Source organism: Panthera onca, chromosome B1, assembly GCF_046562875.1.
Source record: "Panthera onca isolate mPanOnc1 chromosome B1, mPanOnc1 haplotype 2, whole genome shotgun sequence".
Classification (NCBI taxonomy): domain Eukaryota; kingdom Metazoa; phylum Chordata; class Mammalia; order Carnivora; family Felidae; genus Panthera; species Panthera onca.
This window is the reverse complement of record NC_138342.1, coordinates 39,798,006-39,812,466: the sequence shown is the minus strand read 5'-3', so window position 1 is coordinate 39,812,466 and position 14,461 is coordinate 39,798,006. Positions and strand designations below refer to the sequence as shown.

The 14,461-nt window shown below is 37.4% G+C and overlaps 1 protein-coding gene across 2 annotated transcripts in view; it reads right to left on the bottom strand.

Annotated features, from left to right (window-relative positions):
- The window catches only part of ATP10D (ATPase phospholipid transporting 10D (putative)), a 109,610-nt gene extending 95,678 nt beyond the window's left edge, over positions 1–13,932 (bottom strand). Inside the window, exon 1 of one of the 2 annotated variants that reach the window (XM_078446141.2) lies at positions 13,634–13,932. In XM_078446141.2, coding sequence (XP_078302267.2) covers positions 13,634–13,671 — 38 coding nt within the window. In that variant the 5' untranslated portion in view covers positions 13,672–13,932. The remainder of the gene's footprint in view (positions 1–13,633) is intronic. The other variant, XM_060655090.3, reaches the window with a different exon arrangement.
- Between the last annotated feature and the right edge of the window lie 529 nt (positions 13,933–14,461).

Below are 14,461 nucleotides of genomic sequence, written 5' to 3'. Positions count from 1 at the left end.
GACTCTTAAATACAGAGAGAAAACTGAGGGTTGATGGGGGCTGGGGGTAGGGGGAATGGGTTATGGGCATTGAGAACAGCACTTGTTGGCATGAGCACTGAGTGTTGTATGTAAGCGATAAATCATGGGAATCTATTCCCAAAGCCAGGAGCACACACTATATACACTGTATGTTAGCTAACTTGACAATAAATTATATTTAGAAAAAATAACTAAATAAAAAATTAAAAAAATAAAATTAGAAAAAACACAAAGTGGGAAAAAAAAAAAACAGGATGAAGTGTGAAGAGTGTTAAAACCAGGGGAGTATAAGTGTGTGTGTGTGTGTGTGTGTGTGTGTGTGTGTGTGTGTAGTCCCTGCATGTGACTGCCTTTTAAAATTAAATATAAATTGTTTTTTGATTACTATTTTGGAATTTATGTGCATTCTTATATACCACTACTTTGGATAATCAAGGTTTGATCCTACACAGACTTACGGTTTTTCCCTCTGTTCTGTAACATCTGGTATTCAGAAACTGTATCCCCTTCCAGATCGTCTTTATTTTTTTCCTTGTTCATGTTAGTGCTTCCCAGGATTTATACTGAACAATTCAACTTTGTCAAAGAAGAATCATGCTTTCACAACATTGTACTTAAAAAAAATAAAATAGGGGTGCCTGGGTGGCTCAGTCAGTTAAGCATCCGACTTTGGCTCAGGTCATGATCTCATGGTTCATGGGTTAAAGCCCCGCATCGGGCTCTGTGCTGACAGCTCAGAGCCTGGAGCCTGCTTTGGATTCTGTCTCCCTCTCTCTGTCCCTCCCCTGTCTGTGCTCTCTCTTTCTCGCTCTCTCTCTCTCAAAAATAAACATTAAAAAAATGTTTTAATAAAACAAAAATAAGTAAATGAATTTTCCTATGTTTTACACAGTTTAAATAAATTTTCTTCTGAGAATTCAGTTCCAATGTTCTAAGCACCATTACAGCAAAGTGTTCTATATAGTGATGCCTTCAGGACGTTTGGAAACACATCCATAGGTTCTCTTTCAGTAGTTGAAGGCCTCCTTGTTTTGAATGCTCATGTCTGACTTTATAGGTTTCTCCCTTGGATGCCCAAATATCTGACTTTATTAAAATTTAACTCATACTCCCAACTCTCTTAGAAAATCAATATGCTTAAATATTGAATTAATAATGACCTCAATGGTCTTCAGGAAGCAGAACACAGAAACTTATGGCTTATTTAGTGAAACCTATTTTCACTGTTCAGAGATCACTTTTCCTTCTGTTTAATAAACAGGCACCAAGGGTTCCCTGTGCCAGTCTGGCACTTTTCCTGGACTGCAACCACAATAATGAAAAGTCCTATGTAAATGCCATGATTCCTGCCCTCAAGGAACAAAGAGCCCAGAAGAGGGATCAAGCATGAACTTCATGAGATTCCCTCATTCCCTGAAATACTTCAGAGATTAACCTCCATGAGACAAACCTTGACATGTTTATGGCCAGGTTTCAGAGTGGTAAATACAAAGAACATTAAAACACTAACCTAATCAATAAACAAGTAAGTTATGATATGAAGCTAGCACCCAGATAAGTGCCCATTTTGAAAACAAGAGCCAAAATACCTTCCTAAACAGCAGAACACAAATTTCATGGCGTGGTATCTTTATTCATCACACAAAGGACAACAAATTCTAGCTCTATGTGACAAGCTGTGTGTGTAAAACATAATAAACACACTGGATTGTGATTCTAAATACATGCGGTAAAAGACTGTTAGTAAGAAAGAGGGGAATGAACTGTAATTATTTAATAGCTGCTTCCCCATTAAGACCATCCTATTTACAGTTTGAACCAATAACCAGACAATGCCTACCACATGACAAGTACTCAATGAATATTAAAAAAAAATTGTTAATGTTTATTTATTTTTGTGACAGAGAGAGACAGAGCATGAGCAGGGGAGGGGCAGAGAAAGAGGGAGACACAGAATCCGAAGCAGGCTCCAGGCTCCAAGCTGTCAGCACAGAGCCCGATGCAGGGCTCGAACCTATGGACCATGAGATCATGACTTGAGACAAAGTCAGACGCCCAGGCGCCCCATGAATATTTTTAAATAAATTAAATAAGTATTTTAAATAAATATTTTAAATAAATTAACTAATATCTAATAAGGTTCATGGTCATATACTATGCATCCCAGAAATGAGTGTTCTCCAAAGAAGAAAAATCTCAAGAAGATAAAGGTCAAGCAATCAATAAGTGTGCAATAAGTATTACTGAATGATGGGATCCTACTTGGTCTATTCTACCTTGTCTTCTGTAATCCAAGACGACCTAAAGCCACTTACCTCTGCTTGAGATAATTATATTTGTCCTATTGAAGACTTAGGTTGCATTAAACTAGGGGTTCTCAACTAGGAACAATTTTGCCTCCCCAGGGGACATTTGCAGTATCGGGAAGCATTTTCGGTTGTCACAACTGAGGGGGTGCTAATGAATAGGTGCCGTGGATGCCATTATAATCACAGGACAGCCCCTACCACAACAAAGAATTATTGGCCTAAAATGCCAATAATGCTACTGCTGAATACACGTCTAAAGCAAGCCATCACATTTGTTCAAGAGAGAGGAAAGTAGCAGAGTGGAAAAAAGAGCTTTTCAGGCAATCATGGGGTCAAATCCTGGCCCTAATCACTCAATCCTAGTAGGACTTTGTATAATCTTCAGTTTCCCCATCAGGAAATTAATAAGTACTCTTTAGGTCCTTAGGTTTATTGTGAGGAGTTAATGAGAATATATGCAAGGTATCTGGCATAGAATAGATCAGTAAGTGGCAGCTATTCTTACTATTATGGAGCACTTATTAATCATTTGATGGCAACATTTCACCAAGTAGGAAAAGCATTTAAAGGTGATAAGACTTAGCAACTTAAAAAATTCATAATTTAAAGCTAGAAAAGATCTTCAATATCCAACTAAATACTTCATACACAAGAAAACTGAGGTTCAGAGACACTGACTCACCCATTATTATACATCAAGTTAGTGGAAGTCACATAAAATAATCCAGCCATCCTCTCCACTACCATTTAATTACTCATTCATATATAGGTAGGTTTTTATTAATTCCTAAATTGCACACTTATAAATATGTCGTAAGTTATTTAAGTCATAGTTTGACTACAAGATTTTATGCCTGCTAAAATTTTGTATGATAGTGTGCTTACCCTATGTTTAAAATTACTAAGATTTATTCACATTTGTATCTACCTTAAAATTTTCACAGCTAATTTGTGAGCTCTGCCTTATTTCATTTTTATCCTAATGAAAATGAAATTTTCCTATTAGCACTCACAATGGCCTACTTTTTACTTTGATATTTTATAAAAGCAATATAAAAAATTATTCACTTCTGGTTTAAATATTTGCTAGAAGGGCATGAACAAACACGTAGACACTGACAAACTGCAAATACATAGGAAAAAAGTATTTCCAACTTCACCAGTAACCTTAAAAAAGTAATTAAAACAGAGTATTTTTTGCACTGAATGTAGCAAAGAATTTCTTTATTCATAATGCTCAATGAAAGCAAGCTTTCATACAGTTCTGGGGTAATCTAGCCCGCTTTTTCACTTCTCTGGAGCCAAGAGGTAATACGCCTTAAAATGCTCATTGTCCTCAGCCCTGAGTAGAAAGATGATCAACTCAGCACTGGAAAGGGCACTAACTCAAATGCTGAGAAAAAGAGAAATTGTTAAATTGTGGTGTATCTAAATGGAAATATAATTTAAAAATATTCAAATGAATTTTTGAAGTTTATAAGGTTTTATAAGTTTATAAGGTTTTAATCCATTATTTATACCTGTATATCACTATGAACTCAAGTGGAATGAATATATATATATATATATATATATACACATATATACACATACACTCTTTATACATACAGATTTGGAATAAAATATTTTTAAAACATAAACACTGGTTATTTTGAGGTAGTATATTAATAGATAACTTTTAAATATGTTTTGTAACTGTCCATATCCATGAAAATATATACTCACTTTATCATTAGAAAATATATCTTCATTTCAGTGAAAAACTATTCTAAAACTAATCCCACAAAACATGTCCCAACTTTAATCACAAAGCCAAATGCTTATGGTAGAGAAAAGCATACAAGTAAGTTAATGTTTTGCTTCTACATTTAAGATCGGGGATGGGGTGCCTGGTGGCTCAGTCGGTTGAGCGTCCAAGTCTTGGTTTTGGCTCAGGTCATAATCTCATGATTTGTGGGTTCAAGCCCCACATCGGGGTCTGTGCTGATGGCACGGAGCCTACTTGGGATTCTCTGCCTCTCTCTCTACCCCACCCCTCCCCAGGCTTGCTCTCTCTCTCAAAATATATAAGTGTAAAAAAAATAAAAAATAAAAGAATACAGCCTGTAAAGATGCACTATGAAAATACTTTTATGTGGAGACTCTATATATAATTAATTAATTACAACTTTAATGATCAAAGTAGGTACCTATATCATTCCTCACCTCCACAAAGACACTCAGGACCTCTGGTAAGAAATCTTGATTCCCTAGGCACAAACTCCCTACTGAGAGTCATAAGGATTCATATTTGTATCTTTAATCATCCTCCAAAAATATACCCAAGATCAAAGGATGAGAAAAATGTCCCCCTCTTTTTGTCTTATGAAACACAAAAATGTTTAATTATATCTTTTGAAGCTAGCTCACAAGTAGCACACAAGTATTTGAAATGGCACACAGGTGTCCATGGAATTGTCTTTTTCAGAGACCTTTTAAACTAGACCAGGTACCTGTCCACCAAAACCCAGTGACTATGGCCTGCTCATTAAGGATCTTACCCTAAGCCTGTATTCTCAAACTATCACAGATCAGAATCACCTGAAATTTGTGAAAACATGGCTTCTTCCCCTGTGCACGCACGTGCACACGCATGCACGCCCACACACACACACACACACACACACACACACACACACACACACTCCAGTTTCAGATTCAAAAGGTTTGCAGTGGGGCCTGAGAATTTGTATTTCTAACAAGCTTAAGTGATGCCAATTCTGGGTACCAGAATCTGAAAATCATTGACCTAGGCAGCTCAAATCTGCTCTGGAAAAACTTATTTATAATTTATAAATATATTTTCTCCATAGATTCATTATGACTAAATATTTTTATGCAACTAATCATTTCTAGCCCAATAGTGTATATGTTACTGTCGTTCAAATAATTAGTGAAACTACTCTTTTATACACAAGAAATGGAATATTTTCTGGATTTGTAACCACAGAAACTTTTATCAAGGCAAAGAAAATAAAAGAATGAGGGATAAGAGAAAAAATTAATGGATAGGGAAGGGAGTTATTTGTAGCTAAAATGGAAAGAATTTAACTCTGAAAGATGGTATATACTTATAAAACTAAAGGTTAAGTTAATTGGCTACATTAAATTGTTTTCCAAAGGTTTTTTGCAGATTATTAACTTGAGTTATAAATACAAACCAAATAAACACATCAAAGACTAAAATTTGGGGGTGTCTGGGTGGCTCCGTTCATTGGGCATCTGACTCTTGATTTTGACTCAGGTCATGATCTCACAGCTTGTAGGATCAAGCCCCACATGGGGCCCTATGCTGGCAGCATGAATCCTGCTTGGGATTCTCTCCTCTCCCTCTCTCCCGCTCCTCTCTCAAAATAAATAAACTTTTTTTAAAAAAGACTAAAATTTTAAGTCACAGTTTCCTTCAAAAGTATATGGTATCACTGGATATATGAAGACAGGCATTTCTTTAGCTGAACTGTAGAAAGGAGATTTCAGTATAATGGATGAGATTTAATTAATTTCTAAAAACTATTTAAAGATTCACTTCTGGAAGTGCTGGGTGACTTAAAATATGTTACAAGTATTTCAGAGAAGTATTAGTTTACAATGGCTAAAAATGACTTCAGCACATGACTTAATGTAATGAACGCACAGATCACATACATCAACTACAGGTATACCTTGGAGATATTCCAGTTTGGTTCCACATCACTACAGTACAGTAAGCCAATGAATTTTTTGATTTCTCAGTGTATTCAAAAGTTATGTTTTTATTACACTGTAGTCCATTAAGTACAAAATAGCATTATGTCTCAAAGAGAACGTAAATACCTTAAATAAACAATGTACATACCTTAATGCCTGTCTTAATTAAAAACTGATTTATTGCTAAAATTATGCTAACCATTATCTGAGTTTCAGGCCAAGCTGTCATCTTTTTGCTGGTCGAGGGTCTTGCCTCAATGTTGATGGCTGCTGACTGATCAGGGCAGTAGTGGCTGAAGGTTAAAGTGACTGTGGCAATTTCTTAATATAACAATGACATTTGCTGTATTGACTGACTCTTCCTTTCACTAATGTTTCTCTGTAGCACGCAATGCTATTTGTCAACATTTTGCCCAAAGGGCTTCTTTCAAAATTAGAATCAATCCTCTCAAACTCTGCCACTGCTTTATCAACTAAGTGTATGTAATATTCTAAATCCTTTGTTGTCATTTCAATTATCTTCACAGCATCTTCACCAGGAGTAGATTCCATCTCCAGAAACTACTGATCACTGATCATCATATACATCAAATACAATAGTAATGAAATATTATAATAATGAAAAAGTTTTAAATATGGCAAGAATTACTAAAATGTGACACAGAGACATGAAATGAGCAGATGCTATTAGAAAAATGGCACTGACAGACTTGTTCGACACAGGACTGCCATAAACCTTCCATTTGTAAAAAATTCAGCATCTGAGAAGCATGATAAGTTCAAGTACAATAAAGTGAGGTATACCTGAATTTTAATTGTCTTGACATGTATATTTAAATTGTCTTTGGGGTACCTGGGTGGCTCAGTTGGCTGGGCATCCTGCTCTTGGTGTTGGCTGATCTCACGGTTCATGGGATCGAGCCCCACATAAGACTATGCTGGCAGCGGGAAGCCTGCTTGGGATTCTGTCTCTCTCCTTCCCTCTCTCTCTCTCTCCCTCTCTCTCTCTCTCTCTCTCTCTCTGCCCCTCCCCTGCTCAGTTCTGTCTCTCTCAAAATAAACATTTCAGAAAAATAAAATTAATACAATAAATTGTCGTTTATGCCTATATTACAAGGTATAGCATATAAACACCAATAAAGGACAGATGAAAGCTGTAAACGATATTGAAAATAAATTAATGGTATTCAATGGGATTATAAAATGAATTCATAATAAATGGTCAACTCCAACAATCAACACAATGCTACTGACCCTTTAAAACACATTCATCTTGAACAAGAAGTGATGATATAATTAGCTGTTTTCAAACCAGCAATAAGTGCAGCAACAATCTGCAGCTAGTAGAAAAACACAAGCTCTAACAAGTTCAAGTGTCACTGATGCTCAGATTGACAGTCTGCCACTTTGCGCAAGCTCTTAGCTCCTGAGTCTCAGCTTCCACATCTGTAAAGTAGAAATAATCATCACCTACCTCACAGAGTTTTGTAAAGAGGTTTATTAAATAATGCACTATGTCTAACATACTGAATAACTTCATTCTTTCAATTAATGTTGGCTGAGCTTCGAGTATATGCCAAACAATGTTACAGATAGCAGAAATAAATCAGGGAACAAAAGACAAAAATCTCTGCTTCCTAGGAGCTTACCTTCTAGTGTTCCTTTATTTTACCTTGTCTTAGGCACAGTGCTGGGTACCTTGAGAATGAATAAAAGTGCCCAGAGCAGGTCAACATACTCAATTCAACAACAACAACAAAAAGCTAACACTAGTGTAATCATACAGTATATAAATTTAGAAAACAGAAAGTCCTAGGAGAGGACATGACATGAGGTTGGAAGACAGAAAGGGAGTGGAGGGTAGACTTCTGGGAAGAGAGGGCATGTTAAATGAACTCTGGGAAATGACAGGAGAGATTTGTAGATTTTAGAAATATTATGAATGAAGGCTAGGAGACTGAAAAGCCCTGTGTTCATTTAAGTAACAGTGAGTAGTTCAATATGGCTGGAGTTTCAAGTACACATTAAGGAGTGAGGGCAAATAAAGATGGAAATCTAGGTTAGGACCATGTAAGTCCTTACTTACTAAGATGAAAAATTTATACTTATTTTGAAGGAAATGGGAAATCATCGAAGATATGAAGAGGATATGCGATGGGAATGCAAGCTGGTGCAGCCACTCTGGAAAACAGTATGGAGGTTCCTCAAAAAACTAAAAATAGAACTATCCTATGACCCAGCAGTTGCACTACTAGGCATTTATCCTAGGGATACAGGTGTGCTGTTCCAAAGGGACACATGCACCCCCATGTTTATAGCAGCACTATCAACAATAGCCAAAGTATGGAAAGAGCCCAAATGTCCATCGATGGATGAATGGATAAAGAAGATGTGGTGTATATATACAATGGAGTATTACTCGGCAATCAAAAAGAAGAAATCTTGCCATTTGCAACTACATGATGGAACTGGAGGGTATTATGCTAAGTGAAATTAGTCAGTCAGAGAAAGACAAAAACCATATGACTTCACTCATATGAGGACTTTAAGAGACAAAACAGATGAACATAAGGGAAGGGAAACAAAAATAATATAAAAACAGGGAGGGGGGCAAAACAGAAGAGACTCAAATATGGAGAACAAACTGAGGGTTACTGGAGGGGTTGTGGGAGGGGGGATGGGCTAAATGGTTAAGGGGCACTAAGGAATCTACTCCTGAAATCAGTGTTGCACTATATGCTAATTTAGATGTAAATTTAAAAAAATTAAAACTAAAATTAAAAAAAAAAGATGATGTGATACGATATGGACATTTAAAGGATTCCTTTGCAAGAAGTTGAAAGCACATTGGAATGGGGGAGAAAAGGCAGGGAGGCTAGACTGAAAAAAGGAAAAAAATGTGCTTCCGAACACAGTTGACTAGTAACCTAACAAGGAGTGGGATTACTAGAGATTTCCAGAGGCATCTTGGAGTGCACATTTGTGACATCAGCAGCACCAATGGCTGGCGAGGACACCCCAACAACATGGCAGGAACCACGCTCATATTCCCCACTGTACCTCCTGTCCTCTGCCTGTTACCAACACTGCTTCCTCAACAGGACATACTCTGTCCACACATTCCTACCATCACCCCATCCATCTGGACCATGACCCAAATCAAGCAGGCAAAAAATGTGACTAATTGGGCACTGGGGACCACAATACACCCTCTTTTGCATTACTTAGCTCAAATGAAATGTTACAGTTTGAGAGAGGAAAGACAGCTTAGGACTCTGAGTAAGAATTATTTTTTAAAATACCACTGCCCTACTGAAAACATTTCACTTTTCTCTAGGTCCTTGGTTTAGGAATCTTAAAATTATAATAATAGTTCAGGGGCACCTGGGTGGCTCAGTTGGTTGAGCATCATCAGACTTCAGCTTAGGTCATGATTTCATGGTTCATGAGTTTGAGCCCCACATCGGGCTCTGTGCTGACAGCTCAGAGGCTGGAGCCTGCTTTGGATTCTGTGTGTGTCTCCCTCCCGCACTCTGTCTCTCTCTCTCTGTCTCTCAAAAATAAACATTTAAAAAAAATTTTTTTAAGTATAATAATAGTTCAGAATCAGGCATTTTTCTAACCTGACAAGGTAGAAATGTTGATTTGTTAGCTGAAGGGCATCACAGGTAAGTAGAGAGAATATATGAGAACACCTGTCTTGGAAAGACTTTAGTGAAGAAAAGATATTATAAATTAAGATTTTTAACAATAACCTTCAGTGTATCATTATAGCCTGTAAGGGAAACGACAATGTTTTTAAATAGTGCTAGTTATGAAAACTATACCTTGAAGAAAAAGACTTCACCAAATTTTTGGATAATTTAAAACTGATTTTGACCTTCTCATAACTAAGCTATTATGATTTATTACCTTTCCTACATACAGAGTTGAAGTTTATAAATTTGTGTGGCTGACAGAAATATAGACATGTACTCCTCTTCCTCATTCAGAAAGGCCTTGAATGAAATGAGTAGATTTTAGAAAAAGAAATTAAGAAGTGTTTAATTAAGGCCTAGTAGCTTGGGCCCCAAGAAGAAGTGATCAACCGGACATGCAAAGGAATAAAGCTTTCATCAGTCCAACACCGCTTATTATTTCAGAAAACAGCTGGGGGCACTAGAGTGAATGTGACTAGAATAAGTTTTATCTTGAGATTTCCCTTTAATTTCACATGTTCTCACCATCAAATATAATCCGGAAACAATGACACTTGACACGGAATTACACCCTGAGAGTATATAGGCTTTGTGAAAGAAAACAAAGAGAATATCGTCCATGTACTCTTCGTTCTAGAACAAACTGATTTATTAGGATAGCAATTTTTTCCCCTGATAACCAAAATATATTTACTGTAGAAATTTTAGAAACTACAGATGAATACCATGAGAAAACAGAAATCACTCATAATCCCATCACCCAAACATAAGTAACATCACCATTTGGTTTACTCTCCACCAATAAAGTAGTTTCTGTGCATTAAACTGGATTTTTTCAAAAGTAAGATTCTGTAACTTTTCATTCCTCCTATCCTAAACATATTTCCATATCATTAAAAAGTCTTCCTTCCAAACAACTTCACACATTTTAATTTGCTCTCCAAGTTTACTGATGTGATGTGTGAAAGTGTGCTAACTTAGTAAACATCCCTCTCCTCCTGACCTTAAAAAAGTCCATTTTTTCCCTCTGAGAATTGCCCATTTATGTCTATTTTTCATTGGACATAATTTTTCACATGGGTGTTCATTTATGTCTCACTGCAGTTTATAATATCCTTTGAAAAGGGTTTACTAGTATATAAAATATAGACCTCAGAGTTTTAATTTCGGTTTTGGTATCTCTTGGCAACATTTTTCAAAACAGTATTTTTGTGATTATTAAAATAAGAGTAGCCATAGAAGATTTGGGAATGTGAAGAAGAATATTTTCAAAGAGCCACAACTCTACCACCTAGAAATCCAATTTTTTTTTCATATATGTCAGTGAATACATCCATTGATACAAACAGGAACTTGTATACAAACAGGAAGTACAACAGTCTTGTTCAATGTTTAATTTAGAACAATGCCTAATATATAGTAAGAGCTGAATATGTGAGTAAATGATACTTTATCTTTTTAGAATACTTTCTAAGTAATGAAATTTTTTTCAAAACTATTTTCGAAACTGAATTGCATCAATATAGATATATAGTACAATAATTTAGGTATTTTGCTATTGCAGGGTTTATTCTTCTTTTTCGTATTACATTCATGTTCACTGTAATGAACATATTTACAAATCTTCATATAAAATTCAGAGGATTACCTTGGTATATATTTCTAGACCCAGTATTACTGAGTCAAAGCCTGAAAGGATTTACAGGTTTTAATACATACTCTCATTTTATCAGCTTATATCATTGCATGAACATACCCTTCATTTAGAAGCACAAAAGAAGATTCCATGAAGGTCACAACTCTTTAACAAAACTAGTGTCACTGTTACTTCTTACTCTAATGGTGGCACTAGCTCCATGAAAAGTGTCGTTTCTATGGCTAAGATGATTTCTGAAGTGAAAGAAATCCATCTAAGGTAATAGGAAGGGAATAAGGTCTTTAAGAGAGTACATTCATATCAAACCTCTTCTTAAGTGATAAGGAAAGCTGTTCAGCTGCTATAACTACGACCAGGAATAGAGACAGCACACACACTATTGTTCCAAGAGTTGATCCACAGATTCTCCTCCTCGCAAGCACAAACTATTCAATGTATCTTCACCATTGCATTGGGTTTGGGCTATTCCCAAGCGATTTTGCTTGCAGCATTTTCTTTGATTTTCCTTCATCCAAAAGGCTATGTCTAATTAGATCAGACAACAACTGAGACATGTACTGAAGCCTTCAGTATGTGAACATTCTTGACCTCTTAATTTAAAAATAGATTCTAACAAGTTTACTTGTCTAGCCAATAAGTCATTTCCTTTGTTTTACAGACATCAAAATAAACAATATCCTATTCAATTTCTATTTAATCATTAAGTAATTGTATTAAATAAGTATTTGATTCTTGCCATCCTAAGGTCAAGCATTCCCGAAATCCGGTTTTAGACTGCGTAGATTATCCATTTATGTATACAATTTAACAAATGGTAAATTAGCAGCTAGTGCTGGGGCACCTTGGTGGCTCAGTCCGCTAAGCCTCCAACTTTGGCTCAGGTCATGATCTCATCGTGGTGAGTTCAAGCCCCGCTTTGGGCTCTGAGCTGACAGTGGGGAGCTTGCTCCCAATTTCTCTGTCTCCCCCTCTCTTTGCCCCTCCCCCACTCGTGTTTTTTTTCTCTCTCTCAAATAAATAACTATTTAAAAAATTAGCAGCTAGTGTTATTTTTTTTAACTCCCTAAAACTTTTTGCATGTTGCCAATTTGCTTTTCAATATATGTAGTATGACCACATTTTCATAAAAACAAATCATCCCAATATAAGTATGTAATATGTATTTGTAATGAGAACAGAAGAGAGTCCAGAAGGAGCAGACATTACCCCTTGGGGTAGAGTGGAGTGAGGACTCACACTGGGGCACTGAAGGAGTTTTACAGTGTTACAACGATCATATGTCACGCACCTGTTCTTAAGCCAAAGATTTTTTTTTTATGATGGCACTCTTCAGATATTTGACCTAGCCCAATATAAAAATTACTCTCTCCTCTATAGTTACTTTTCTAGTACAGCAATCAGTTGGTAGACAAAGAGCCCCCATTCTTGTGGCTCAATCTTCTAGAGCTGATGAGACTCAGAAGCTTGCTCTCAGACTACAGAACTGTTTCTCCTTGCAAAGAACTAGCATGAAAAGAAGCAACAAGAAACTTTGTGGTCTTATTGAGATAACATTCTAAACACCTGAGTTAGCATGCCCTTAGGATTAAGAATAGTTTAAATATATCCTTTAAAAGCAGAAAGGCTTGACTCTCCAAACTGGAGGGTTTCACTAACCAAGTTGATGTCTCTCTGCTGTACATAGGAAAGTATGACTATGTTTTATAACGTAAGAGGAAGGATGCCTCAAACCATTAAGTTCTGCAAAGTTAATGTGTGCGGGGACGAACGCGGGCTTTTCTGCAGCGCTCCTTTAAAACCATTTCTGAGCAAACTCCAACACAAACACCTTCCTAAGGAATAAACCCGGCTTTTCTACTGGGTTACAACTTCAACCCCCACTGTCTTCCTTACCCTTGAGACAAAGCCAAAATTGCCTTTAGACTGCTGGATTTCACAATGAGATGACAAGTGTGTGCGCGCATAATTTATCTTTTCACAAAACCCAGCATTCAGAATAGATAAAATAATTCCTCTTTTGCAATCAAAATCAAGTAACTGAAAACGGGGTCTCTCCGTTTTGGTTTTGTTTTGTTTTTTAAGTTCAACAACAGACCTAAAGTCTAGTTTTGAGGCACTGCATCAAACCTGAAAGCAATTATTGGGGAAGCGGGAGAGGAAGAGGGGAGGGGAAGGGAAGGGGGAGCAGGGTGAGAAGTGAAACAGAAGTGAAGGAAACAGACCTAGGAGTTCGCACGTTCACCCTTACCAATTCCTCCATCCGCACACATCACAGCATGACGATCACGACTCTCAAGGTGCAAGAGAAAACCCAACACAAATCCGAAGAGTGGAGGCGGGTTATGCGCCTCTGCCAGCCATTTGCTTTTTGGGGAAACAAAAAACAAGAAAACAAACAAAAAAAACCCCACTTCTCAGAAGACAGCCCGCAAACCGCTCGGCTGAAGCCTGAGCCAAAGCCGCGACCTCCTCCTCCTCCACCTCCCCCTGCTTCTCCAGCCCTCCTGGCCTGACTCCGGAGCAGCAGAGCTTCCGCGAACAGCCAATCGCCGGCAGCCCCGCCTCCCGTGACGCAGGGGGGCGTGGCGCGGCGGAGGCTGGCTTCCCGGCCTCAGCTGTAGCACCGAGCTGCCAGCCCGCAGAGGGCCCGGGCCCGGGTGGTCCAGGGCTTTTACAGTCCCACCCCGGCCGTTTGTCCAGACTTGAAGCGCTTGGCAGTTATTTTTTTGGAGGGGTAAAAGGAACAAATCTAAACTTTTAATGTTATTGTTTTATAACTGGGAAAGGAATTGAGAAAAAGACTACAATTCTGATTTGGCCTCGCTCAGTGTAATGTACTTTGTCCGTATACCTGCCATGGTCTGTGGCTTTAAGCAAAAATATTTTTCTCCTAAATAAATTCCAGCAACCCATTTGGTCCCTCAAAACTTCTGACCAACTAACTGCTTTGAGAAAGGAAAAAAGGGATTTGGGAAAAGACAGCCAATAATGGCAATAATTCAGACTAAAAACTAATAATCACTGACCGCCAATTGTTTTATCCCACTGAA